At 43.3% G+C, this 27220-nt stretch overlaps 1 protein-coding gene across 1 annotated transcript; it reads right to left on the reverse strand.

The window, feature by feature from the left end:
• Nucleotides 1–2452: 2452 nt before the first annotated feature.
• LOC121543267 (sodium/hydrogen exchanger 6) lies at nucleotides 2453–27197 on the reverse strand. The gene is made up of 16 exons (XM_041853026.2): nucleotides 26801–27197; nucleotides 25956–26155; nucleotides 16722–16799; nucleotides 16535–16611; nucleotides 16004–16116; nucleotides 15125–15230; nucleotides 11311–11452; nucleotides 10775–10880; nucleotides 10569–10657; nucleotides 10334–10447; nucleotides 9910–10021; nucleotides 8718–8871; nucleotides 8470–8500; nucleotides 8260–8345; nucleotides 6300–6405; nucleotides 2453–6024 (listed from the first exon to the last, which is right to left on the reverse strand). Exons 1-16 carry the CDS (start codon nucleotides 27081–27083, stop codon nucleotides 5746–5748), a joined length of 2076 nt encoding a protein of 691 aa, XP_041708960.1. The 5' UTR covers nucleotides 27084–27197; the 3' UTR covers nucleotides 2453–5745.
• Nucleotides 27198–27220: the final 23 nt, after the last annotated feature.

The raw sequence follows: 27220 nt of genomic DNA on the forward strand, positions 1-27220 counted from the left end.
CAGGTCTGGAGACTGGCTAGGCCACTCCAGGACCTTGAGATGCTTCTTACGGAGCCACTCCTTAGTTGCCCTGGCTGTGTGTTTCGGGTCGTTGTCATGCTGGAAGACCCAGCCACGATCCAACTTCAATGCTCTTACTGAGGAAGGAGGTTGTTGGCCAAGATCTCACGATACATGGCCCCATCCATCCTCCCCTCAATACAGTGCAGTCGTCCTGTCCCCTTTGCAGAAAAGCATCCCCAAAAGAATGATGTTTCCACCTCCATGCTTCACGGTTGGGATGGTGTTCTTGGGGTTGTACTCATCCTTCTTCTTCCTCCAAACACGGCGAGTGGAGTTTAGACCAGAAAGCTCTATTTTTGTCTCATCAGACCACATGACCTTCTCCCATTCCTCCTCTGGATCATCCAGATGGTCATTGGCAAACTTCAGACGGGCCTGGACATGTGCTGGCTTGAGCAGGGGGACCTTGCGTGCGCTGCAGGATTTTAATCCATGACGGTGTAGTGTGTTACTAATGGTTTTCTTTGAGACTGCGCTCCCAGCTCTCTTCAGGTCATTGACCAGGTCCTGCCGTGTAGTTCTGGGCTGATCCCTCACCTTCCTCATGATCATTGATGCCCTACGAGGTGAGATCTTGCATTGAGCCCCAAACCGAGGGTGATTGACCGTCATCTTGAACTTCTTCCATTTTCTAATAATTGTGCCAGCAGTTGTTGCCTTCTCACCAAGCTGCTTGCCTATTGTCCTGTAGCCCATCCCAACCTTGTGCAGGTCTACAATTTTATCCCTGATGTCCTTACACAGCTCTCTGGTCTTGGCCATTGTGGAGAGGTTGGAGTCTGTTTGATTGAGTGTGTGGACAGGTGTCTTTATACAGGTAACAAGTTCAAACAGGTGCAGTTAATACAGGTAATGAGTGGAGAACTATGGGCTTCTTAAAGAAAAACTAACAGGTCTGTGAGAGCCGGAATTCTTACTGGTTGGTAGGTGATCAAATACTTATGTCATGTAATAAAATGCAAATTAATTACTTAAAAATAATACAATGTGATTTTCTGGATTTTTGTTTTAGATTCCGTCTCTCACAGTTGAAGTGTACCTATGATAAAAATTACAGACCTCTACATGCTTTGTAAGTAGGAAACCCTGCAAAATCGGCAGTGTATCAAATACTTGTTCTCCCCACTGTATATCTTGTCAAACGAGCAACGTGACTGCAAACAGATATCTGTATATAATGTCTCCGCCCTAACAATGGGAGTCGTTGTCCCAAAGTCCAAAAAGCTTAGGTCCAAAATAAGCCCATAGAAACGCATTGGGTTTATTTTGGACACATTTTGGCGAGTGAAACCTCTCGCTTCGCCTCTTCCTCTCTGCTGAATGCCTAACAAATACGGAACAAATCTACCTTTTTTGTAAATTATTGGTGTTCGAATCTTTTTATATAATGCGGGACATGATTTTTTGGTTGCGGGACGTGGGACAAAGAGCCAAAATGCGGGACTGTTCCGCACAAACCGGGACATGTGGTCACCCTACTTTCATTGTCATATGAGGGTCTGGCTGGCTAGCAGAGTTGGCTAACTGTGTTGGCTAGCAGAGTTGGCTAGCTATGACATTTAGCTTTCCTGTCCCCGCTTCAATCTGGTAGGTGATGAGTAGTTGCTAAACCAGTGCACACTTTGAACACACACACACACACTCTCCAAATGTAGGAGATACATTTCTGTTAGAGAGAGGTGTATGTGCGTGTGTGTGAAAGAGAGATAGAGGGGGAAAGCGAGAGAGCGAGAGAAAGTGTGAAATACCCTCGGGAGAACATTATGTAGTCCCAGTCACCCATTAACGTTTATTTACACCAAACAAGCATTTTTTAGGAGAGTTGTGACCACATTAGGAGCATCATGTTACCTGATCTGCACTGAGGAAATGTGCTGGCGGGAGAATGCCTAACACAGTGAAGAGAGCTGCCTTCCATCCGAAACACATCTCCTGCCTGGAAAGGTGAATGGGAAATGTCCATCCCTAGTCAAATGGTTAGGAGTTGTTTCCTGACAATGTGACCTAGGCAGGAAAAATTCTGGGTCCTAGTTATTCTTCGCCAGGGACAACTCCTGAACCTATAGCCAGAGAAGGTAGTATTGAACACCTCTCTATACCTACATCTGCCCAGGGAGGAAACCTTACCCCACCTCAGCCTGTGTCAGTCCAGGTGAAGGATGGACCAGTCTCTGAAGAGAGGATCTGGAGAGGAGAGGTAGGTTTGAGTCTCAGGCTGTTCAGTACTAAGGGGATGAAGGCCAAGCCTGTTGGATAAATGACTGAGATGTTTTTAAGAGTAGTCTGCATCAGAGACTTCCTGGATATGGTTGGCTATTAGCTAACAAATTCTCAGAGGCCAACTAGATCGTGTCTATATCATCATGTGAAATCAGCAAGTCAATAAGGATACGATTACAGAGGAGGGTTTAATCCAAAGCACAGGCTTCTGTTTCTTGAACATTGCACGCAACTTGAACAGGTGAGGATATTTACAGAGATGTAAACAGTCAGTACCGACAACACTGAGAGAGAACAGTGTGACACACACACGCATTACAGCAGACACACACACACAGGTGTAGACAACATGCACACACGCATGTGCACGGGCGCACACACACACACACACACACACACACACACACACACACAGCGAAGTAGCAGTATAAACACAGATTGGCCAGTCTGAAAACACAGAGTACAACAAGCCCCTTTGGTCAGCTACTTCAGACTAGTGTCAACATGTTAATTACAAGTTAACATTCATAGTTCAAATCAAAAATAGAACACATACTGTAAGAACAGTACAGGCAAATATAAGTAGACCTACAAGGGGCTTTTTTGACCAACGACATTATTTGATCTGTCAGTGATAGACTGGTACACACTCCTGATTTAGACTTTTTTGTTGTTGTGAAGACAGTCAGTCAATGGCATGGGAAAGGAATGAGGCCAATCTTGTTTCTCTTGGTAACATTGATCATAATAACCTGTACATAAATTGATCATATTTCACTGGATTCATGTGAATTCCTTTTCATTTCATTATAAACCCAACACATAATTCAAAGCCAGTTAAAAAGCAGCTCAAAAGTATGACAAATGTCACATGCAAGACAATCAAAGCAAGATGAAAATGAAACAAACAATTCTCAAAAAACAAGTGCAAATGCTGCAACATCTTTAATGCTTTCGCCTTATTTCCCATCTCCATCAAGAATAAACAAAATGGAGGGGAAAAAAACAGAAAATGGAGGGGAAAAAAAACAGAAAATGGCGGGGAAAATCATTTACTGCACATTGTGGTGTCAAGAGGCATGCCTGATAAAAACGAAGAGAAGACATGTGCCATCAGAGGTTCCTGCACAGCAGGAGGTAACACTGAGTGGAAGACCCAAGGCATGTCTAGTAAACTGCCCTCTTCCCTCTCTCTTTATTTTAACCTTCCCCTCCCTTTGACTCTCCTCCACCCCAGGTGCAAAAGGTAATTGCTTTGACTACAGGAAAGATGTACAGTATCTCTCTACCTCCCTTTCCTCTGCCCCTACCCTGTCTCATTCACTCTCTCCTACTCCCTCCCTCTGTAGTGCTGTCTGGCACAGCGGCCGATTCCATCCACATCAACAGTGCGTTGTCAGGCCGTGAACCTGTCAACACTTCCTGCTGCACCACATTAACAGCCACCGTTGATCCCAGACCTGTCACAAGGGCAGAGCCCATGTAGCCAAACAGCTCAGAGGAGCTACTCACTCTGATCCCAGACCTGTCACAGGCCAGAGCCCATGTAGCCAAGAAGGTTAGAGGAGCTATTCACTCAGAGGCCAGGCATCAGCTATAAAATCAGCCCAACTCCCATACAATGAAGAGCGAGGCATATAGGATACATTAGACTACTGCATGTCTAATACAAACCTATTGTATCATTATTTTACACAAATAAAGATTAGCACACATTCCTTTTGTACAACCACTGTTTTCTTCAAGTGATCCCTACCAGCTTCTCTAAATATCTATTCTGAATCATTTCATCTGAAATGTTATCCCAATTTGCCTATTCATATTGTTTCGGATAGTATGTAGAAATCCCTCATATCACAACATCATACAGTATCAGGAACAATGTAGTCAATAGATCAGTAACTCAGGGCAGTTAACAGTTGAACTGCGGTAGCAGCAGCTCATCAATTTTTTGACATGGACAGTCATCAGGCCATTTCCATAAATAATCCCAAATGAAGCAAATTCAATTGGAAAATAATTGGATAAGAAATGAAGCAACATTGTTGATCCACAAATGTTAATTCCAGATAAATTTGCCAAAAACAAAGCAAATTTGATCTTTGATCAAGAGCTACTGTAGAATGTTCCCTGTATACTACTTCAATGCAGTGAATAACCAGATAGATCTTAGCCAGTAGGAAGCAAGGGCTTAGCACAGATAAAGTCCACAGTAGGTTTGATAATAGTAACATTGCAGTCCCTAATATCAAATATTCACCATGTTACACATACAGTCTAGTATAATTACAGTGACAACGAGTTATGTAGCTAAAGTACTTAAAGTATGTTGCAAAATACATACAAAGTATTTTGAGGCTGTCTGCACTCTTTTCATAAAATGTCAATGCAGGAGAAATGGCACTAGCTTTCACCGTACGGGAGATTGGATCTGGTATTCAAAACGGCAGCCCTTCTTTCTGCATCTGTGGTGAGTGACATCAGCTTCTAAAATAAGGTGTCAAACCCTCGCAAAGTCACAGTCTAAGGTCGTTGTGGGAGATCCAAGACGTGCGCCAGGTTACACAGAGCGAGCAGAATTACATCGTTAGCCTGGTTAAACCAGACTGAGCTCTGTCCTTACCATTGTCGTTCAACCAGGCTATAACATTGTAACAATCTACAGCCCAACGGCTCAAACGCGGACAGCCTGTCACCCATAGAGAAGGTCGCCACCCTGTGGATGGAGGATTGTATTACTTCTAAAAGGGAAAATAAACTAGTGGTCACTGAGGCACTTGATTGTAACCGTATACGCATAGCAACAAAATACGACGCAGCGCCATTAAAATCAGGTCAGCATGCCTTGGATCACACAGAGAAGGCAGTAACATTCAGGATCAGACCCAAAAACAAGGCTACAATTTCAGTCAGCCCCTCGAACTTCTCACTCCCCACGCATAGAAAAAGGATGCACAATTTAGCATGCACAGTTAGCATGTCACCGTTATTATACACCTTGTGATACAGAGACAAACTAGCTGTTGTACTGTGACCTCCACATATAGACTAATGCATGCGCATAGACTCGTATAGAGTCCTCTACAACGCTACTGTGACAAGATTGCCACGTGATTTCAGTGTGGTCCTATTAGAAGACAAACTGAGAAAAGCTAATCGGTTTAACCAAATCAAAAGAAAACATGAATAAATACTTCATATTACAGTGATGGCGACAGGAGTAGAAATTAGCAAACAAGAATGAGGTAGAGACATGGACTAGCCACTTGAGAAACTCAAAGTGGTATGAGAGAAAAGGAAAGAGAGAGAAAGAGAGAGGAAGACAAACAGACACAATCAGAGAGACAAACAGACAGAGAGAGACCAGTCTCTTGCTGATCTTAGTTGATCTCATTCCTGCAGATTAAAGTGAGCAGGACGTAGAGTGAATTGGTCATCTGGCTAGCTGGCCTCTCTTTCCCCTCACATCCGAATACGGTGTCGGGGGTCCGCGAGCGGGGGCTCGGAGTCGTCCATGGGCAGGACCAGGCGGGTGCCCCTCATCACCAGCTCGTGGTCACCGTACGTTAGCTCGCGGTCCAGGTCGTCAGCGGAGATGACGGCGGAGGTGGTGCCCGCGGGCCCGGCGCTGGTGTGGGCGCCGCTGGCGTCCGTGCTCACCGTGATGTCACCGTAGGTTAGGCTGATATCCCCGTCCGTCAGGATGAGGTCCGAGTCGTCGTCCTTCAGCTGGCACTCGTTCTGGTGGCAGGAAAGAGAAGGAGAGAAAGGAACATTTAGGAATAGGTCTTCACTAGTTCTAACTGATCAAATACTCCTGTTATAACTGAACTAATGCTTTAGCTTTTATGAAATCAGCAACTCTTCATTTGAGTCCATTAATTGATCCATGATCCATTGTGATACTCATTAAGACTAAGAAGAAAACAGTACCTCACTACATGTCATCACTATTACCATAATCACCCTAACAGGGTCATGTGGTTAATAGGGACACATGGTTTGTGGGGACTGACCTCATAGGCCTGTGGGCTGGTGAGACATCTGGCCAGTGGTCCACAGCAGGCAGGCATGGTGACGGTGAGTGGGGGGCCACTATGTGTCAGGATGGGCTTCAGGTAGCTGGAGAGGGGTTTGAGTCAAGGCCTCAACTGTGTCACAGATAATCAAAACAAACTGCTCAAATACATAATGGAGATTTACTATAGGTCAACCATCCTCCTCTTCCTCAATACATCAGCCTCCAATGCTGTAGGCTAGTATGTTATTGCAGCAATTGTACATACATACAGTGCATTCGGAAAGTATTCAGACCCCTTGACTTTTCCCACATTTTGTTACGTTACAGCCTTATTCTAAAATTGATTAAACAGTTTTTTCCCCTCATCAATCTACACACAATACCCCATAATGACATAGCAAAAACAGGTTTTTAGAATTTTTTGTAAATGTATTAAAAATAGAAAACGGAAATATCAAATTTACATAAGTATTCAGACCCTTTACTCAGTACTTTGTTGAAGCACCTTTGACAGCGATTACAGCCTCAAGTCTTCTTGGGTATGATGCTACAAGCTTGGCACACCTGTATTTGGGGAGTTTCTCCCATTCTTCTCTGCAGATCCTCTCAAGTTCTGTCAAGTTGGATGGGGAGCGTCGCTGCACAGCTATTTTCAGGTCTCTCCAGAGATGTTCAATCGGGTTCAAGTCCGGGCTCTGGCTGGGCCACTCAAGGACATTCAGAAACTTGTCCCGAAGCCACTCCTGCGTTGTCTTGGCTGTGTGCTTAGGGTCGTTGTCCTGTTTGAAGGTGAATCTTTGCCCCAGTCTGAGGTCCTGAGCGCTCTGGAGCAGGTTTTCATCAAGGATCTCTCTGTACTTTGCTCCGTTCTAGTCTCCCAGTTCCTGCCGCTGAAAAACATCCCCACAGCATGATGCTGCCACCACCATGCTTCAACGTAAGGATGGTGCCAGATTTCCTCCAGATGTAACGCTTGGCATTCAGGCCAAAGAGTTCAATCTTGGTTTCATCAGAACAGAGAATCTTGGTTATCATGGTCTGAGAGTCCTTTAGGTGCTTTTTGGCAAACTCCAAGCGGGCTGTCATGTGCCTTTTACTGAGGAGTGGCTTCCATCTGGCCACTCTACCATAAAGGCCTGATTGGTGGAGTGCTGCAGAGATGGTTGTCCTTCTGGAAGGTTCTCCCATCTCCACAGAGAAACTCTGCCGATTGCTCAGTTTGGCCGGGCGGCCAGCTCTAGGAAGAGTCTTGGTGGTTCTAAAATTCTTCCATTTAAGAATGATGGAGGCCACTGTGTTTTTGGGGACCTTCAATGCTGCAGAAATGTTTTGGTACCCTTCCCCAGATCTGTGCCTCGACACAATCCTGTCTCGGAGCTCTATGGACAATTCCTTCGACCTCATGGCTTGGTTTTTGTTCTGACATGCACTGTCAACTGTGGGACCTTATATAGACAGGTGTGTGCCTTTCCAATCATGTCCAATCAATTGAATTTACCACAGGTGGACTCCAATCAAGTTGTAGAAACAGCTCAAGGATGATTAGTGGAAACAGGATGCACCCGAACTCAATTTTGAGTGTCATAGCAAAGGGTCTGAATACTTATGTAAATAAGGTATCTGTTCTTTATTTTTAATACATTTGCTAAAATGTCTAAAAACCTGTTTTCGCTTTGTCATTATGGGGTATTGTGTGTAGATTGATGAGGGGAAAAATAATTTAATCAATTTTAGAATAAGGCTGTAACATAACAAAAAGTGGGAAAAGTCAAGGGGTCTGAATACTTTCCGAATGCACTGTATACATGATCATTTTGGTTATGCAGGACAAATCATGGTTTTCTACTTTATGCGTTAATATACTGGATAGAGAACATAAAAGCTTTCTCTGTGAAATGAATCTGTCACTGGAGCGCCATCTGCTGTGTGCTGATGGGAGTGACACCAAAGGATACTTGTGGTCAAAGTTGTACCAGATCCTAAAGAGCCAGGCACTCTCGTGTTTGGTGCTCCTCCGCTCTGATCCCTCTGTAATGCTCACCTGAGGAGACAGAGTCACAGAAAATACAGATACAGAGATCCACTCAAAACACCAGCACTACATTAAATCAGATGATTACAGCATTCAAGTCAAATAACTCAATTTTCATAGGCTTAATACTCACTGAGTTATCTGCGTCCGAATCTACACCCACACTGTTAGAAATGCAGAAACACATACATTAGTCTACCAGATCACAGTGGTCACAGACCATCATATTGAAACTGGACAGCCAACTTTATGTGCTGTGTGTATCCTAAATTAGAATAGACATCAGAACAACAAAAGGTTCAGTTTTAAGGCAATTTTTTTGGGGGGGGGCATACACCAACAATCCCAAACTTTGACTTTCGACCCCCACGGTGGACCTACCGTATGTGCTGGCAGGAAAGCATCTGGGTGGTGCCGCCTCCACAGACCCATACAGTGAAGAAGACGATGAGGAGGGTGGTTGTGAACATCATCTGACGGGCGTACGTAGCCGTGTCCCGGATGGAGAGGGCAAAAGTCATCGCCCCACGCAACCCTAGGGAGGACAAGGAGGGGTTATTTAAGCAATAAGGCACAAGGGGTTGTGGTATATGGCCAATATACCACAGCTAAGGGCTGTTCTTATGCACGACGCATCGCAGTGCCTGGATACAGCCCTTAGCCGTGGTATATTGGCCATATACCACAAACCCCAGAGGTGCCTTATTGCTATTATAAACTGGTTACCAACGTAATTAGAGCAGTAAAAATAAATGTTTTGTCATACCATTGGTATACGGTCTGATATACCACGGCTGTCAGCCAATCAGCATTCAGGGCTCGACCCACCCAGTTTATTATATGCTGTAAGTGTGTGCGCAAGCGACAAGCAGTGTGTGTGTGTGTCTCAACAAGTCATATCACTTAAAATAGCTTTTTGTTAGATAATGTCGCTGGTGTGGGAACTCTGTAAACATTTCCAATAAAAGTCATCACATGACAATCAGTTAGTACAGTTACATAGTGGTCAATTCAACAACAAGTTCTGGTATGACTTGTGTTTCTATATCTATAATATTTAATAATGATATATATAATCAATATAGCGTCTTGCTCTACCAACAGAGTTTCAGAAGACTAAGGATGTAATGTCAGAACAGTGACTCCTAAATCACTGGACACAAGAAATCAGACTCATAAATCAACATTTTAAAACTCTTGGCCAAAAAGTGGGAGGATATCCCAGCCTCTGCACTTTTTTAAAATTTCCCCAAAAATGTTTTAAACTAATAATAAATTAATTAATTGTGGCTGATATTTCATCATTTGAAACCCAGAAATTGGATAGAAAGTGATATATTATCATCACCTTTTCTCTTCAAGTATATACAAGGTTATTTAATCTAGTGATTAAAAAAGGAAAAGGAAAAATGGTGGCGCCAGATCTCCGCCTGTCCACATAGGCTGTGTTTACACAGGCAGCCCAATTCCAATCTTTTCTTTTCACTAATTGGTCTTTTGATGAATTAGAACAGCTCTTTTGCCAATAATTGGGCAAAAGATCAGAATTGGGCTGCCTGTGTAAATGCAGTACCTGCAAACATCATCATGTGTTGGAAGTTGGAGCTGATCTTGTTCCTGCGTCCAAGGTTGAGCAGGAAGGACAGGGGGTAGATGTTGGCTGCTCTGCCCAGGAACACTGCCAGCTGGGAGGGATTGTTGTCAAGGAGAGGTCCATAGAGGGTAAAGAAACCTAGCAGTCTCCTGAAAAAACATTTCAGTCTAGTGCCTTCCCAGCATTACAAACAACATTCTGTACATAGATGCCCGGTAATGTTACTTCCTTAATGCTACTTACTCTAAGCTGTTATGACTGCAGTGGTTAAATAACAGTTAAACAATGCCCAGTTTGTCATTACTTATGCCATTCCCACCCAGTCTTACAGTTTAACCCCTTTACACTACTCTACTCTTAGACTAGGGTTGTCATCACCTCATTGTATTAAGACTGAGGATACAAAAGCACCCACGATGAAGGTGGGGTTGAAGATGTGGTTCTGGAAGGTGAACAGGGCCAGACCCATGTAGGAGAAGATGAAATTCTCCGCCAGGAAGTTCAGCAGCTCAAACAACTACAGGACAACACAAAAACAACCTTTCAGGGACCATGATGGAATGTCAATATTTAGCAGATGACATTGCTGTCCAGAGTAGCTTGCAGTAAATAAATGCAGTGGTAAACGTTGTCCTCACCTGTTTGGTCCTGTCCTGGGATTCAGGGGACAGGTTGTTGAAGGTGTAGTGAGCCTGAGTGATTCCACAGAACAGCACTGCCACCACACCTGCAAACACCAGACACACCCACATCATGATTAACCATAATAAGCTGGGTCATGAAAAATACCCTGTGGGGGTGGGACCATGACCTATATGTAGCGGTGCAGTAAGATGAGGGTTACCTGTGAAGCCACAGGCCTCAGCCATTAAGAAGGTGCTCCAGGACATGAGGAAGAAGAGAGCCGTCTCCAGTAGCTGGAAGTCCCTCAGCTTAGTGAACTTAGTGACGTGAGGAGAACAGTCAAGGAGAAAATACATCATGAAACTACCACACTACACAACTCACCAACACTGACAGAACAGCTTAGACGCTAAAGCATTGAGGTCAACATATAGCAACTAGCAAGTTACAATAACAAAAGCATTTTGACATTTTAGTCATTTAGCAGACACTCTTATCCAGAGTGACTTACAAAAGCAATTAGTGCCTTGCTCAAGGGCACATCGATAGATATTTCCCCTAGTCGGCTCTGGGATTCAAACTAGCGACCTTTGTTACTGGCCCAACGCTCTTAACCGATAGGCTAAGAATCTACTTCATACATTCTAATACAAGAACAAAAGCATTTCCATCTGTTTGTAACCTTGCTGTTGTTGTAATATAAATATCTAGACACGCAAATCACACAAAGGAAGTGCATCATTGAGTAAAGGATATGAGTGCTGTCATGACCCCGGTGGCCACTCCTAGGGCGAAGGATCCACTGAAGACCCCCAGGAACACCCCGAAGGACTTCAACATGGCCATCACCTCAAAGGTGTGACTGTTGTCCCCCTCCGGCTGGTACGACACGATGGACCTGGTACACACACACACACACACACAGTCACACACTGTCAATCCCAGAAAAGGTGCAAAATAATAGAGTAGCTCAAGCGGTCTATGTGGATGGATGAAGTGTTACGAGGGTGGAAATGGAAATGAAATACCGGTATGTACTGTATCATTTCTGGGGCCGAGAAATGAATGTGAACCATAGATCATTAGTACAGTTAGACCTAGAGAGCTGGTTTACAATGTTCTTCCATCCTGAGAAGGTTGAACGTCGTGAAAAGTCCCAATTGATATCAGAACTAAGGTATGGTGTACCAGGTATATTCCTACAGACCAGGGGAGGCCTTTATCCGATGACTCTGATGATCCTAATGACCCAAGACCACTGTATAGTACTAACATTTACATGCCCGGTCTGTTTGAAGTGCAGATGACTCTCTTGGCAAATATATTGTGGCTCGCTGTGTCAATATCTACAATGACTATCGTAGTTTCATATGGAAACCATTAAGAAATTATCCTACAGTATGTGCACATCAGTGGTGGCTGGTGGGAGGAGCTATAGGAGGACAGGCTCATTGTAATGGCTGGAATGGAATGCTTGAAACGGAATATGGTTTCCATATGTTTGATACCGTTCCATTTATTCCATTCCAGCCATTACAATGAGCCCGTCCTCCTATAGCTCCTTCCACCAGCCTGCACTGGTGCACATATTTGTGTATAGACATCTGTTAGTAAGTACGGTACTGTATGTGAAGTGATACCATTCTCTTAGTAGCAATGTTCTACACTGGAGGGTTCTATGGGAGTTCTATCTCCCCAGTCTTCAGGTACAGTGAGGGAAAAAAGTATTTGATCCCCTGCTGATTTTGTACGTTTGCCCATTGACAAAGACATGATCAGTCTATAATTTTAAATGGTTGGTTTATTTGAACAGTGAGAGACAGAATAACAAAAATCTAGAAAAAAACGCATGTCAAAAATTTTATAAATTGATTAGCATTTTAATGAGGGAAATAAGTATTTGACCCCTCTGCAAAACATGACTTAGTACTTGGTGGCAAAACCCTTGTTGGCAATAACAGAGGTCAGATGTTTCTTGTAGTTGGCCACCAGGTTTGAACACATCTCAGGAGGGATTTTGTCCCACTCCTCTTTGCAGATCTTCTCCATGTAATTAAGGTTTCGAGGGTGACGTTTGGCAACTCGAACCTTCAGCTCCCTCCACAGATTTTCTATGGGATTAAGGTCTGGAGACTGGCTAGGCCACTCCAGGAACTTAATGTGCTTTTTCTTGAGCCACTCCTTTGTTGCCTTGGCCGTGTGTTTTGGGTCATTGTCATGCTGGAATACCCATACACGACCCATTTTCAATGCCCTGGCTGAGGGAAGGAGGTTCTCACCCAAGATTTGATGGTAGATGGCCCTGTCCATCGTCCCTTTGATGCGGTGAAGTTGTCCTGTCCCCTTAGCAGAAAAACACCCCCAAAGCATAATGTTTCCACCTCCATGTTTGACGGTGGGGATGGTGTTCTTGGGGTCATAGGCAGCATTTCTCCTCTTCCAAACACGGCGAGTTGAGTTGATGCCAAAGACCTTGATTTTGGTCTCATCTGACCACAACACTTTCACCCAGTTCTCCTCTGAATCATTCAGATGTTCATTGGCAAACTTCAGACGGGCCTGTATATGTGCTTTCTTGAGCAGGGGGACCTTGCGGGCACTGCAGGATTTCAGTCCTTCACGGCGTAGTGTGCTACCAATTGTTTTCTTGGTGACTATGGTCCCAGCTGCCTTGAGATCATTGACAAGATCCTCACGTGTAGTTCTGGGCTGATTCCTCACGATCATTGCAACTCCACAAGGTGAGATCTTGCATGGAGCCCCAGGCCGAGGGAGATTGACAGTTCTTTTGTGTTTCTTCCATTTGCAAATAATTGCACCAACTGTTGTCACCTTCTTACCACACTGCTTGGCGATGGTCTTGTAGCCCATTCCAGCCTTGTGTAGGTCTACAATCTTGTCCCTGACATCCTTGGAGAGCTCTTTGGTCTTGGCCATGGTGGAGAGTTTGGAATCTGATTGATTGATTGCTTCTGTGGACAGGTATCTTTTATACAGGTAACAAGCTGAGATTAGCACTCCCTTTAAGAGTGTGCTCCTAATCTCAGCTCGTTACCTGTATAAAAGACACCTGGGAGCCAGAAATCTTTCTGATTGAGAGGGGGTCAAATACTTAATTCCCTCATTAAAATGCAAATCAATTTTTTTACATTGTTGACATGCGTTTTTCTGGATTTTTTTGTTGTTATTCTGTCTCTCACTGTTCAAATAAACCTACCATTAAAATAATAGACTGATCATTTCTTTGTCAGTGGGCAAACGTACAAAATCAGCAGGGGATCAAATACTTTTTTCCCTCACTGTATCTCTCAGTAATGACTGTGGCAGAAATACTTCAACAGCTTTCCATTCAAGGCAGACTGGGGGGACTATTAGGCCTAGCTGTTTTAACTCAGAAATATGGGGAACCACTTGTGAAAGATTAGCTGAAGCTTGGAATTAATGATTCTAGATAACATGGTTAAATCCAAATTCCAATCAATCCAAATTCTTTATACAATTCTGGCTCATGCGAAAGCAAAATAAATCCATGTAAAAATTATCAAATAAGAGGGTTGTTACTGTTCTTACTATTTCTTTAAATTGAACAATTCTCTATGCATTACATCACTATAAGGGCATTAGTACATGGCTGAGAGAAAAGCAGTGAGTGAGAGAGCAGTTTGACCGAGAAGACATAGAGAGGAGGGGTATAGGGTTAGAGTCGAGCAGCAGGACCATGCAAATTGGGGATCTAATAAACTCCTGTCTCCCAAACAGCAAATCACCAGGATTCTACACCACAAGAACTGGCTTACATTTTGAATTGAGGCCTCAAGAGTTGACCTAATGCATACCTCAAGATCTACAAAACAGATGCCATGAAATATGGACTCAGTACTCTAACTTGTAGGTTATGCAAACATCTGACACACTTTTGATGTTGGAGTGAACTCTCCGTTTAAGGGTTGTACTTGTGCTGCATATCTGCTACCTGGGGTGTAATGGCTGGTCATTTGCCGTGCATGTTCTGACGATGCAAAAAAGAAGCCACTGCAAAAGCACTCTGAGCTAGCACACCCGTTCAGGGGAGTGTCTCGTGTCGCCGCCACGCCCTCTACCCACTGATTGGCTGATTGATTGGCTCCAGGGGCGTGCTGCACCCCCGCGCTGAGCCGACCATAATACATTAGAATTCTGAAAATAATCAGAGTTCCCGGCAGAGGGAAGGTACTGGTTAGGGTTACCAAAGGGTCAGTCTCACACATTCCACAGCATTAATAATAGTTATTGGTTTAGTACAACCAGGTCACAAACAGGACAATCAATACCAAATAACATTTGGTTGAGGGTGTGTGGGGTGTGTGTGCATGTCCATGTGCTTGTGTGTGTGTGACTAGGACAAACCTCCCTCTTATCCAGCCCAAAATATCTAAAACAGTTCCAAAGCACAGCTGTTTGAAGATGAGGTTTGTCAGCCAAAGCTTCACAACAATGGATCACAAAGACAAAAAAAGACCAAACTTCACAATGTGAGTGTGTACAGACAGACAGACGGTAGATAGGTGTCAGGTTAAGACGGAGGACTCACGAGGACAGCACCACGGCCACGGCGTCGTTGAGAACGCTCTCTCCAAACAGCAGAGCGTACAGATCCACGTCCACCTGCAGCTCGTTGAAGATGGCCAGCACCGTCACTGCAGGACATGAGACACAGTAAAGAAAAGGCTTCCACATGCTTCAGTTCGGCTGCATACTCCCTTAAAAGACCACCTGAAAAACTTGAAAAAAGCAGCAATAGTACTATTTGTCCATTTTGAGACGCCGTAGCCTAAGATAACTCAAGGAATCTGTCATTCATTTTACGTTTTTGCTCAGGAGATCTTAGTCGCGCATTTTTACATTTAAGATGTTTGGTGCAGTATTTCTCAATGAAAAAATGTGCCTGAAAACAAGTCGTCTCTCGTTGAATGACAACAAAGACTTTATTGAAGAATCACTACTGTTGACCAATCACAGACAAAGGTGCGTAGACTTCGGCTACCGACTTCGACTTGCCTACAGAATTTATTTTGTGTGCCTTTACACTGTTTTCAGAATGACATGCAGATGGACCAGCAAGACCGCATTCGAGAATGTTACCACGTCAACATAAAGTTGTCCTCTTAACATTCTACTAGAATGAACCAGCAAATAGAGCCCTATAGGTTAGAAATTGTTGGTGCTGTGTGCAGTCACTACATTTTGTACAACGTCAGCATATGCTATATTTCTCAACTGCAAGACAACTCACAGTACTCCAAATACCTAGTGGAAGTGCATGTTTTTGCAGCTTGTGAATCAGGAAAACCCCCTTTGAACAGAAATATGACTAAGCATATTCCTACTGAAGCAAGCAGTTGAACCATTACCGCGTGGTCCATTACTATGAGTGTACTAAAGAGGTGACTGATATGAACAGAGTCTGTACCGGGGTCAGTAGCAGAGACAATGGCTCCAAACAACAGACAGTCAGTGAAGAAGAAGTCCCCGTCAAGCTGTCCCACCTGCTTCATCAGCGTGACACAGCCGTACATCAGCAACCTGCACAGAGGTACAGATCACATTACTTCAGTTCAGCATTTCTCTGACCGGTCACACAAAGGACTAAAGGTGTATGAACACACAAAGATGTAAAGCATACATAATACAGTATATCTGGGTATAAACTTGCAGGTTGGCATTTGTTGTCATGAATCTTGCCCTGGAGGCAGCTCTGCAGATTTGTCACTAGCTGGCACAGCCACAAAGTCATAAAATCGGATTTTAAACCTAACCCTAACCTTAGCTCCAACTTTAACCATACTGCTAACCCTAATGCCTAACCTTAAATTAAGATCAAAAAGCTATTTTTTGTTTTCATGAATTTTGACTTTGCAGCTGGCCCATCTAGCGGAAATTGCTCAGTTCAGCCTCTAGGGCAAGAGTCATGACAATAAAAGTCCACCTGCTATAAACTCACCCAATGATGAAACATGATATGACTGTTCCCAGAAAGGCGTAGGCCAGGATGGACCCCATGTTCCTGAAGAAGTGCCTCTGGGAGATAGAGTTATGTTAAGGATTAGGCCTAAATATTACCCAAGAACAAATCAACACTGTGATATAACTACTGTTTAAACTTTCAAACAACTAACTACATGCCTTACCCTCTTCAGACTGTAGCCGGCATGGAAGATGATGGGGGGCAGGAGGATGTTGAAGAACACCTCGGGGTCAAAGGTCACCTGTGAGAAAAGAGGAAAAACTCAGAGGGGTTGTTTTACATCACTGTACAGTGTCCCACTGACTATAATAAAATGTGCTATTTTTTAGTTATAACCTAATTATAACTACCTGTAACAATAACTAACTAGGGTCCAAAATCCCATTTCAATTTCAATCATTGTGTTGGATGAAAATAGCACTAGTTGTTATTTTTGTTAAATCTAAATGTCCTACAGTTGGGCTTAGTTCTGATCAAGCATCCTCTGTGTTGGGTGGTTAAAAACCAAAGTTTAATGGTATCATGGAGTTTTCTTTTCTCTGATCAGGTGACACAGCATTGGCATAGAAGTGGTTCACACAAAGGGGTACTAGGACCCCCGGGGGTACTTGGCCTATCCACAGGGGCAAATTAAGAAGACTCATGAGACCATAGGCCTACTGGTAAAATCCACATAAGGGGGTAATCCGGGCAGCGTAAAAATCTATTGGTGGTACAGTAACCAAAAAAGGTTGGGAACCACTGGCACATAGCCGCGGGAAGTAGGGGTCCTGCAGCACCCCCTGAAAAATCATAATAAAAAAAGAGACATATACATTTTAGAACACCTACTCATTCTAGGTTGTTTCTTTATTTTTACTATTTTCTACATTGTAGAATAATAGTGAAGACATCAAAACTATGAAATAACACATGGAATCATGTAATAACCCAAAAAATTGTTCAACAAATCAAAATATATTTTATATTTGAGATTCTTCAAAATAGCCGCCCTTTGCCTTGATGACAGCTTTGCACACTCTTGGCATTCTCTCATCCATTTCAATAAACAGGCGTGCCTTAAAAGTTAATTTGTGGAATTTAATGCGTTTGAGCCAATCAGTTGTGTTGTGACAAGGTAGGGTTGGTATACAGAAGATAGCCCTATTTGGTAAAAGACAAAGTCCATATTATGGCAAGAACAGCTCGAATAAGCAAAGAGAAACGACAGTCCGTCATTACTTTAAGACATGAAGTCAGTCAATACGGAAAATGTTGCCCCCCCACCGGCCCCACCTCCCTATGAGGAAGAAGGGGCTGGAGGAGGAAGGGAAGATGAAGGTGAGGAAGAGCCAGAGGTAGAGGAGTACAGGACAAGGGCAGAGAAAGTCAGACAGGAGAGAAAAGAGAGAAAAGAGAGAGAGAGAGAAGTCCATCCCCCAGCTTTGAGCGTGAGGAAGAGGAAGATAAGGCGTGACTAGTCCTTGAGGGAGAAATAGTAGACTCTAGTGGGGGGAAGACTAAGGAACCCTTTGATCCAAATTGTGAGGTGTTTGAATTGGCTACTATTGACTTAGCACTTCAACAGGAACAGAAACCTTATTTGACATTGACAGTAATGGGTAAGAAAATGAAATTCCTTTGTGATACGGGAGCCTGCAGGACAGCAACCTGTGCAACAGACAAGCCAGATGGAGTCAGGATTGATGGGGAGAAAATCATAGTGCGATCTGCCTCTGGTCATCAATTTATTGAAAGGTTATCAGCCCCAATAACCCTAAAACATGACCAATCAGGAGGAGAGGCAACCATACCCATCCTGATATCTAAGCTGTGTCGGGTAAATTTACTAGGACATGATGTAATGACTAAATTGAATGTGGCTGTCATTTCCGCTGAGAGGGGAATGAAAGTACACATAGTCAGAGACAATATGGTGGTCTGTGGGGAAGGGGAGCCATGTTATTGGTATAGGCAAGAATTGTTAAGGGGGGGAATAACTGATATTCCCCGAACCTTGATGGAACTTGCTGATGATGTAGTACCAGGCCCCACTAAAATGTCCCCCGATGACCTACACTGTACTCTCTGGTATAACAAACACCCAGGTCCAGATGCAATATATGAGGAAGCATTATTTAAAACCACAGAAAGGACTATAGCCTTGAAATGGTTTCACTATGACAACACCCACGCAGTAGTGGAGGTGGAACTAGGGCCCCAAAGTCAGAGACTGTTCAGGGAAATATGGAGCCCACATGTGTCCCTAGCAAAGGAGCCAGCAGAGGACTGGAAAGACATGGGCCAGTGGGTATCCAAGGGTAAGAGGATCACTGATTGGGTCAATATTGTGACATCCACAGATAGTACATTTAGATGAGAATAGCAGATGCTGAGGAGAGGAATACCTGTTGACAGAACAACAGGAGTCTGACTTAAAAGAAGTTCCAGAGCATTTGTGGTCCCGGGGTCCAGCATACGTAGGATTAATAAAAGGGGTAATTCCAGTACAGGTGATACCCAAATCTAATCATAGGCCGTATCAGAAGCAATACCCTATGAAACCAGAAGCAATAAAAGGTTTGCAGTTTACCAAGAGCAGATTGTGAGGGACCTTGAGGGAGGGCCAATTCTCGGGGAGATAGTGAGGCCAGAAACAAAGGTGCAGTGTCCTGGAAATCAGTCTTTTTTTTTTTTTTTTTCAGTTCTGCTGGGAGTACATTGGATGATGGGGTTTTGTGTTGAATTAGAGACAGTGAGACTATTAGTCAATACCTAGGAGAGAAGAGAGGTTACGGTAGCAAAGACAGACAAGAAGGAAATGGTAATAGTGGAGACAGGAGTGAGTGGAAGTGTTACAATTGTGACAAAACGGACATTTTGCTAGAGAATGTGAGGAACCGTGTAGTTACTGTGCAAGGAAAGGGCACCAGTTAAGAAACTGTAGGCAGAAGGGGAAGAGAGAAATCAGGAGTCCTCATGACCTGGCTGTTTGGTTGTTGTTTTTTAATTGGGGTTTTCAAATAAAAAACAACACACCTAGTATGATGTTTATAAAGCCTTGTTGTTTCAATTTTGGGGGTTTTCAGCAGGTCAAGGGTGATAGGTCTTAGAGGAGCACACAGTGAATTTTATGGAGTTTTTAGGTTTTGGCTGAGTTTGGGGTATATATGATTTCTTATGAGAATGAATATCATGAGGATTAATGAACACTTGGGATAAGTAACATTTATTAAATATTTAGAATAATGGTAATGTTTGGTATACTATGGGATGGAATTTCAATTGCCTCTGAACTCTGTTTTAACTTTCTGGTGTTAATTAATCATCCACACTGGTAAATTCTAAAGGCATGAGAGGAGGACTTTAAGATAGTTTATTTTACCAATAAATAAAAATAAGGGATGGCAATTGGATGATTTTTTACCAATATTACCTAAGTGATTGTTAGGTAGGTGATAATATTGACACATGGGCAGTGACATGTGTCAAAAGGAGGGATGGATGGTAGAACAGATTAGACAACACTTTATTGCACATGGGATTACTAATTATAAAAAAAATAAAAATAATAACAAAAAAAACTTTTGTTCAAGATGTGTTATCTGTGCTCAAAATAATCACCAGGGCAGACAAAGGGCACCTCAGGGTGAGTATCCTCCGGCTAAGTACCCTTTCCAGCAATTGGACATTGATTTTATAGAGTTATCACGGAGTGAAGGGAAGAAATTTAGAGTAACCCCAGATAAAGATGGGTTATCCCCCTTTGAGAAAGTGTTTGGAAGACCTTACAGAATGCCACAGTTGGCAGGACCAGACAGGCAGACATAGAACTAGAGAGCACCCTAGCAGAACACGTGAGAAGGTAGTTTATTAACCACACCTGTATGTCAGAGGTTTTGTGCCCCACAGGTGAACTAAAGGAGAAGGTGACCCACTCTATCTAACCAGGAGACTGGGTGTGGATCCAGTCCCTAAAGAAGAAAAACTGGAAGCAGCCCCGTTGGGAAGGTCTATATCAGGTCCTGTTGGTGACGGCCTTCGCTGTAAGAATCACCGAAAGATCCACCTTGGTGCATGTCACTCAATGCAAAAAGGTAAACCCAGTTACACCTGACGAACAAACACAGAGTTAGGAGAAAGAACCGATCACCACTAGGGCTCGGGGGTTGGCTCCTTAACGAAGATTCCCTTACCCTGTCTGATCATCCCTGTGTGAGTTCGATAGAAGGTAAAGCAATGGGTTGGCCTCTGGCGTCTGACATGTTCTCAGGGCGAGGTGGGGGATTCACAGGTCTCCTGACGGTAGGTAGCTGTCTGATTGTGGGGGCCATATTCCTAGCACACTCAGACCCTCCTGATCAGCCAGAAGTAGTAGTTAACCTAACAACAAGTTGATAAAATAATACCTTAACACAGTCTATGAAGGCATAGGAGACAACTAGACGTAGGGAAAGGGGAAGTACTAGGGACTGTAGGGAAGGACATCACCATATGTATGTCACCATGTATATCCTGGGACTATGTAGTTGCTCATATCAAGCGGGGGGGATATGTCAATCTCCATACACAGTTTAAGGACAGGTGTAGTATTGTGAAAGTAGGGAATTACCAGAAATGGCAGTGCGACCCATATAAGGGTAGGTACTGTCTGAAAGTCTGAATTACGCTAAAACAGGTTACAGACCTGAACAAGTGAGATATCCTCTTCAACTGGGGCACCCTATAGAGTAAACCTCTCGGAGGGAGGTAGTCAGACCGGGGCTGTGGTGAAGGAGTCTTGTAGTAACTTGCACTATCTATATCCCCCGATAACAAAGTCACCCCGACCTAGGTTGCCTCCGTTTGAAGTCTCAGGGGATTCTTATTGTTTTTCTATGACTAGTAAGATAGGATACAGGGTTGGGCATCTTAGCTCCTGCTCCCACACAGAGAATGTCACAACTAAAGAGACCATGACTAATCTCTCCTCTTTGTTGCAGCCAGAGGATTTTAGGAACCAAAACCAGGCCCGTGCTGACATCTGATGGTTGTGTGGTGATAACAGATTGTGAACTCACCTACATACGCAAACAATCAAACGTGTCAGAGACTGGTGAGTTGTCACGTAGAAAGTGGGACCTCCTCCCGGGATCCTTTGATGAAAGGATATATATTGATGGGATAGGAGTACCTCGAGGGGTTCCAGAAGAATTCAAAGCTAGGAATCAAATCGCAGCTGGGTTTGAATCAACTATTTTCTGGTGGTCAACAATTAATAAAAGCGTAGGTTGGATAAATTATATGTACTATAACCAGCAAAGATTTATAAACCACACTCGTGATGCAATAAAGGGATTAGCTGAGCAGACAGCGGCAACTAGCTTAATGACATGGCAGAATAGAATAGCTTTAGATATGCTTTTGGCTGAGCGGGGCGGAGTTTGTGTTCTGTTTGGATCTATGTGCTGTACTTTCATCCCCAACAATACAGCACCGGACGGGTCCGTTCAGGGACTCACCACGCTGGCAAACGAACTGGCTGAGAACTCTGGTATTAATAGCTCCATAAACGGTTGGTTTGATAACATATTTGGTAAATGGAAAACTATTGTTGTAACTATTCTGGGTGAAGTTATAGCTTCTATGGGTATACACTTGTTCTTTGTGGATGTTGTCTTGTTTCCTGTGTCTGAGGGTTGGTGAGAAAAGGAGATGGAGAAGGTGGTTTCCCAACAGATGGTGAGATACGGCCCAATCCCGGACTCCGACCTAAGGAATTAAGGATATGACCTACCAGGCTTGGTGGAGGACGACGACGATCCAGATAATTTGAGACTGGATGTTTTCCTAGAACTATAAATCTCTAGTTTAAAAGTTATTGTAATGATCTTTTGTGTATTAATGTCTCATTTTAAGTATGATGTACTAGTTACCATTGCTAAAAAGTAACGTTATGCTTTTAATCATGGGGTAACCCTGATGAACCTGTAATGTTTTTATATGCAAACCAACTTATATACTTCAATTAATGTGTTTCATTTCTATAACAACATATATTTTGTATGTGTGTAATATTTAGTCAAAGGGTGGAATTGATAGATTAATTATTAATGACTAATTATTACACCCTGAAACTGTGTATAATGTGTTAGAAATGTGTGAGTGTAGGACCAGTAAAGGCTATGGCATTGAGCCACTATTTAGCAATGTGAGTAAGAGTTAGGCCAGACAACAAAGACAACTGAGAAACTAAGATAAAGAGGCCTCCCAATTTAGGGAGGGGAGAAACTGTTATGAAAACATGGTGCAGAATATTGTGAGAACGGCAATAACTGAGTAAAGCAGGGAGTAGGATATGTGTGTGTGTGTATGTATGTGTGTATGCATGTGTGTATATGTGTGTGTGTGTGAACTGAAGGTCAGTAGAGCAGTTTTAGAGTGGAAAACTACAGCCCGCCTACAGAGGGAAGGGATTTATTTTTGTATGACGTATGAGTATAAAAGATGGACTCTGAAATTGTAATGGCAGAATTCTCAATGAATAAATATCTCTGACTATGCAGACCGGGACTCTGGCAATTACTTAAATCCCAAAAGACTTACAACCTTTTGGGAGACGCACAGAGACACTAAAATAGTTTGTTAAATAATTCACATAACAAGGGGACTGTGTGAATCAGGCCTTCATGGTTGAATTGCTGCAAAGACACCACTACTTAAGGACACCAATAAGAAGAAGAGACCTGCTTGGGCCAAGAAACACGAGCAATGGACATTAGACCGGTGGAAATGTGTCCTTTGGTCTGGAGTCCAAATTGGAGATTGTTGGTTCCAACCACCTTGTCTTTGTGAGACGCGGTGTGGGTTAACGGATGATCTCCGCATGTGTAGTTCCCACCGTGAAGCATGGAGGAGGAGGTGTTATGTGTGGGGTTGCTTTGCTGGTGACACGGTCTATTGATTTATTTAGAATTCAAGGCACACTTAACCAGCATTGCTACCACAGCATTCTGCAGCGATACGCCATCCCATCTGGTTTGGGCTTAGTGGGACTATCATTTGTTTTTCAACAGAACAATGACCCAACACACCTCCAGGCTGGGTAAGGGCTATTTTACCAAAAAGGAGAGTGATGGAGTGCTGCATCAGATGACCTGCCCTCCACAATCCCCCAACCTCAACCCAATTGAGATGGTTTGGGATGAGTCGGATGGTAGAGTGAAGGAAAAGCAGCCAACAAGTGCTCAGCATGTGGGAACTCATTCAAGACTGTTGGAAAAGCATTCCAAGTGAAGTTGGTTGAGAGAATGCCAAGAGTGTGCAAAGCTGTCAAGGCAAAGGGTGGCTATTTGAAGAATCTCAAATATATTTTGATTTGTTTAACACTTTTTTGGTTACTACATGATTCCATGTGTTATTTCATAGTTTTGATGTCTTCACTATTATTCTACATATATAAAAAAATGTATTCACAAAAGTAGTTGCATTGAACATATACAGTGGGGGAAAAAAGTATTTAGTCAGCCACCAATTGTGCAAGTTCTCCCACTTAAAAAGATGAGAGAGGCCTGTAATTTTCATCATAGGTACACGTCAACTATGACAGACAAATTGAGAAAAAAATAATCCAGAAAATCACATTGTAGGATTTTTAATGAATTTATTTGCAAATTATGGTGGAAAATAAGTATTTGGTCACCTACAAACAAGCAAGATTTCTGGCTCTCACAGACCTGTAACTTCTTCTTTAAGAGGCTCCTCTGTCCTCCACTCGTTACCTGTATTAATGGCACCTGTTTGAACTTGTTATCAGTATAAAAGACACCTGTCCACAACCTCAAACAGTCACACTCCAAACTCCACTATGGCCAAGACCAAAGAACTGTCAAAGGACACCAGAAACAAAATGGTAGACCTGCACCAGGCTGGGAAGACTGAATCTGCAATAGGTAAGCAGCTTGGTTTGAAGAAAACAACTGTGGGAGCAATTATTAGGAAATGGAAGACATACAAGACCACTGATAATCTCCCTCGATGTGGGGCTCCACGCAAGATCTCACCCCGTGGGGTCAAAATGATCACAAGAACGGTGAGCAAAAATCCCAGAACCACACGGGGGGACCTAGTGAATGACCTGCAGAGAGCTGGGACCAAAGTAACAAAGCCTACCATCAGTAACACACTACGCTGCCAGGGACTCAAATCCTGCAGTGCAAAACGTGTCCCCCCTGCTTAAGCCAGTACATGTCCAGGCCCGTCTGAAGTTTGCTAGAGTGCATTTGGATGATCCAGAAGAGGATTGGGAGAATGTCATATGGTCAGATGAAACCAAAATAGAACTTTTTGGTAAAAACTCAACTCGTCGTGTTTGGAGGACAAAGAATGCTGAGTTGCATCCAAAGAACACCATACCTACTGTGAAGCATGGGGGTGGAAACATCATGCTTTGGGGCTGTTTTTCTGCAAAGGGACCAGGACGACTGATCCGTGTAAAGGAAAGAATGAATGGGGCCATGTATCGTGAGATTTTGAGTGAAAACCTCCTTCCATCAGCAAGGGCATTGAAGATGAAACGTGGCTGGGTCTTTCAGCATGACAATGATCCCAAACACACCACCCGGGCAACGAAGGAGTGGCTTCGTAAGAAGCATTTCAAGGTCCTGGAGTGGCCTAGCCAGTCTCCAGATCTCAACCCCATAGAAAATCTTTGGAGGGAGTTGAAAGTCTGTGTTGCCCAGCGACAGCCCCAAAACATCACTGCTCTAGAGGAGATCTGCATGGAGGAATGGGCCAAAATACCAGCAACAGTGTGTGAAAACCTTGTGAAGACTTACAGAAAACGTTTGACCTGTGTCATTGCCAACAAAGGGTATATAACAACGTATTGAGAAACTTTTGTAGGTGACCAAATACTTATTTTCCACCATAATTTGCAAATAAATTCATTAAAAATCCTACAATGTGATTTTCTGGATATTTTTTTCTCATTTTGTCTGTCATAGTTGACGTGTACCTATGATGAAAATTACAGGCCTCTCTCATCTTTTTAAGTGGGAGAACTTGCACAATTGGTGGCTGACTAAATACTTTTTTCCCCACTGTAGTAGTTGCATTGAGCTGAATAATAGTGCTCTGTAGGCTACCTCAGGACACGACTGATTACCTATGTTATGCACCGAGTTAGACAGTGTGCATATGTGTCTGTGTATTAGACAGTGATTATGTGTGGAAAATACCTAGGGAAGGATAGAAAGGAAATCTGTAAAGAAAGACAACCAATATGTCTGAGCTGTACAAACACTCCCAAACAGCAGTTTAGATTTGAAAGACCATGTTCAGACAATAACCATGACATATGTGGAAACATCAACTTATGGTCAGTCAAGCCATAATTTCACGTTTCACGTTAATAATGACCACGTGTTTGGGACTCTACCTTGCGAAGCATCTCGTTGTCTTGTACATCACTGATCTCAGAGGCGCTTATCTCGCCCTTCAGCGTGTACTCGTAGAACTTGCCGCTGACGTTGACGAGCAGTGTAGGCGGGCTGGCATTGACATGGCAACTGAGGGTGACGTTACTAATGTCACGGGGTACGTGGATACCATAGCGCAGGACCACCCCAACTAGCACACCTGGAGGGAGAAAGAGGGAACTAGGGTTAACAAATACCGAATTGCATCTATCAGTTGTACTCTCTGCCCTTCATGCCGGAACAGCACCATGTGCATTGTAAATAAATAACCAGGTAACATTCCACTGAACAATGCAAGGTGACCGCTATGGTGCTTCATGAAGTGCATGAAGTGTTCAGAGCAACTAAAGTAAAATACTGTGAAGCAAGTTGGACCTTCCTGTGTATGTGACACTGAACGGTATGGGTTTAGTGCCTGCACACAGCAGCATAACTGATAAGGCATGAATATTATTTCCCAACACCAACAACAGAGATCTTACTTAGAGATATGGTAATTGTAGGCCTCATATATGCCTGAGCCTTATGTTGTCTCTACAGCATCCCTATACGAATGACAACAATGTTACCAGATTTCCAGTAAATGTTAATACACATACAGTGCGTGACCTGTAGCTACATAAACAGTATGACGTAGCCTCTATGCAACCAAGAGACTTTTGACATTGTGTTGGACTAGTCAGACACTTTCGGGAGTCCAACATTATTGCTGTAGTCTCTTGGTTGCATCGAAGCTAAGTATGACGATGAGTAATGACGACATCATGCAGTCTCCTGACATGGGGGCCCTCTCACCCATACTCACCATAGATCATGGCCAGTCCCGTTTCATGCAAAAACCTGAAACGACGGTGCTTGAATAACCATATGGTTAAAATCGTGAGGGTTAGGAGCATGATGAAAATCAGCAGGTCGGCACTGTCTTGTCTGTGGTTATCCTCAACCTTCCTCTCTGTTACCATGTTCTCCATGGCACTATCCTCTGCCCTGCAAACACAGATGCAGAACGACAAACAGGCTAGAACGGTCAGGGCTAACGTCTTCGACATCTTCCGAGTAGCGTTGACCCTGAATCTATTGTAACCCATGTTGACAATTCAATCTTCAAGAAAGTACGTCGTCGTTATTCGTGGTTTCTAGAAAGATATTTCATGCAAGCTAGCTAAACGGAGACAGCAACAGTAGATGGATGATTCCGGAAGGAAAAGCGTTTGTTTTTATTTCA

This window comes from Coregonus clupeaformis, chromosome 3 (assembly GCF_020615455.1).
Source record: "Coregonus clupeaformis isolate EN_2021a chromosome 3, ASM2061545v1, whole genome shotgun sequence".
Taxonomy (NCBI): domain Eukaryota; kingdom Metazoa; phylum Chordata; class Actinopteri; order Salmoniformes; family Salmonidae; genus Coregonus; species Coregonus clupeaformis.

Coding starts and splice junctions, on each gene's coding strand:
- LOC121543267 (XM_041853026.2), bottom strand. CDS start 27,083: ATGGGTTACAATAGATTCAGGGTCAACGCTACTCGGAAGATGTCGAAG. Junction 26,156..26,800: donor GGGACTGGCCATGATCTATG/GTGAGTATGGGT, acceptor TTCTCCCTCCAG/GTGTGCTAGTTGGGGTGGTC. Junction 6,025..6,299: donor CCAGCCCACAGGCCTATGAG/GTCAGTCCCCAC, acceptor TCCTGCCACCAG/AACGAGTGCCAGCTGAAGGA.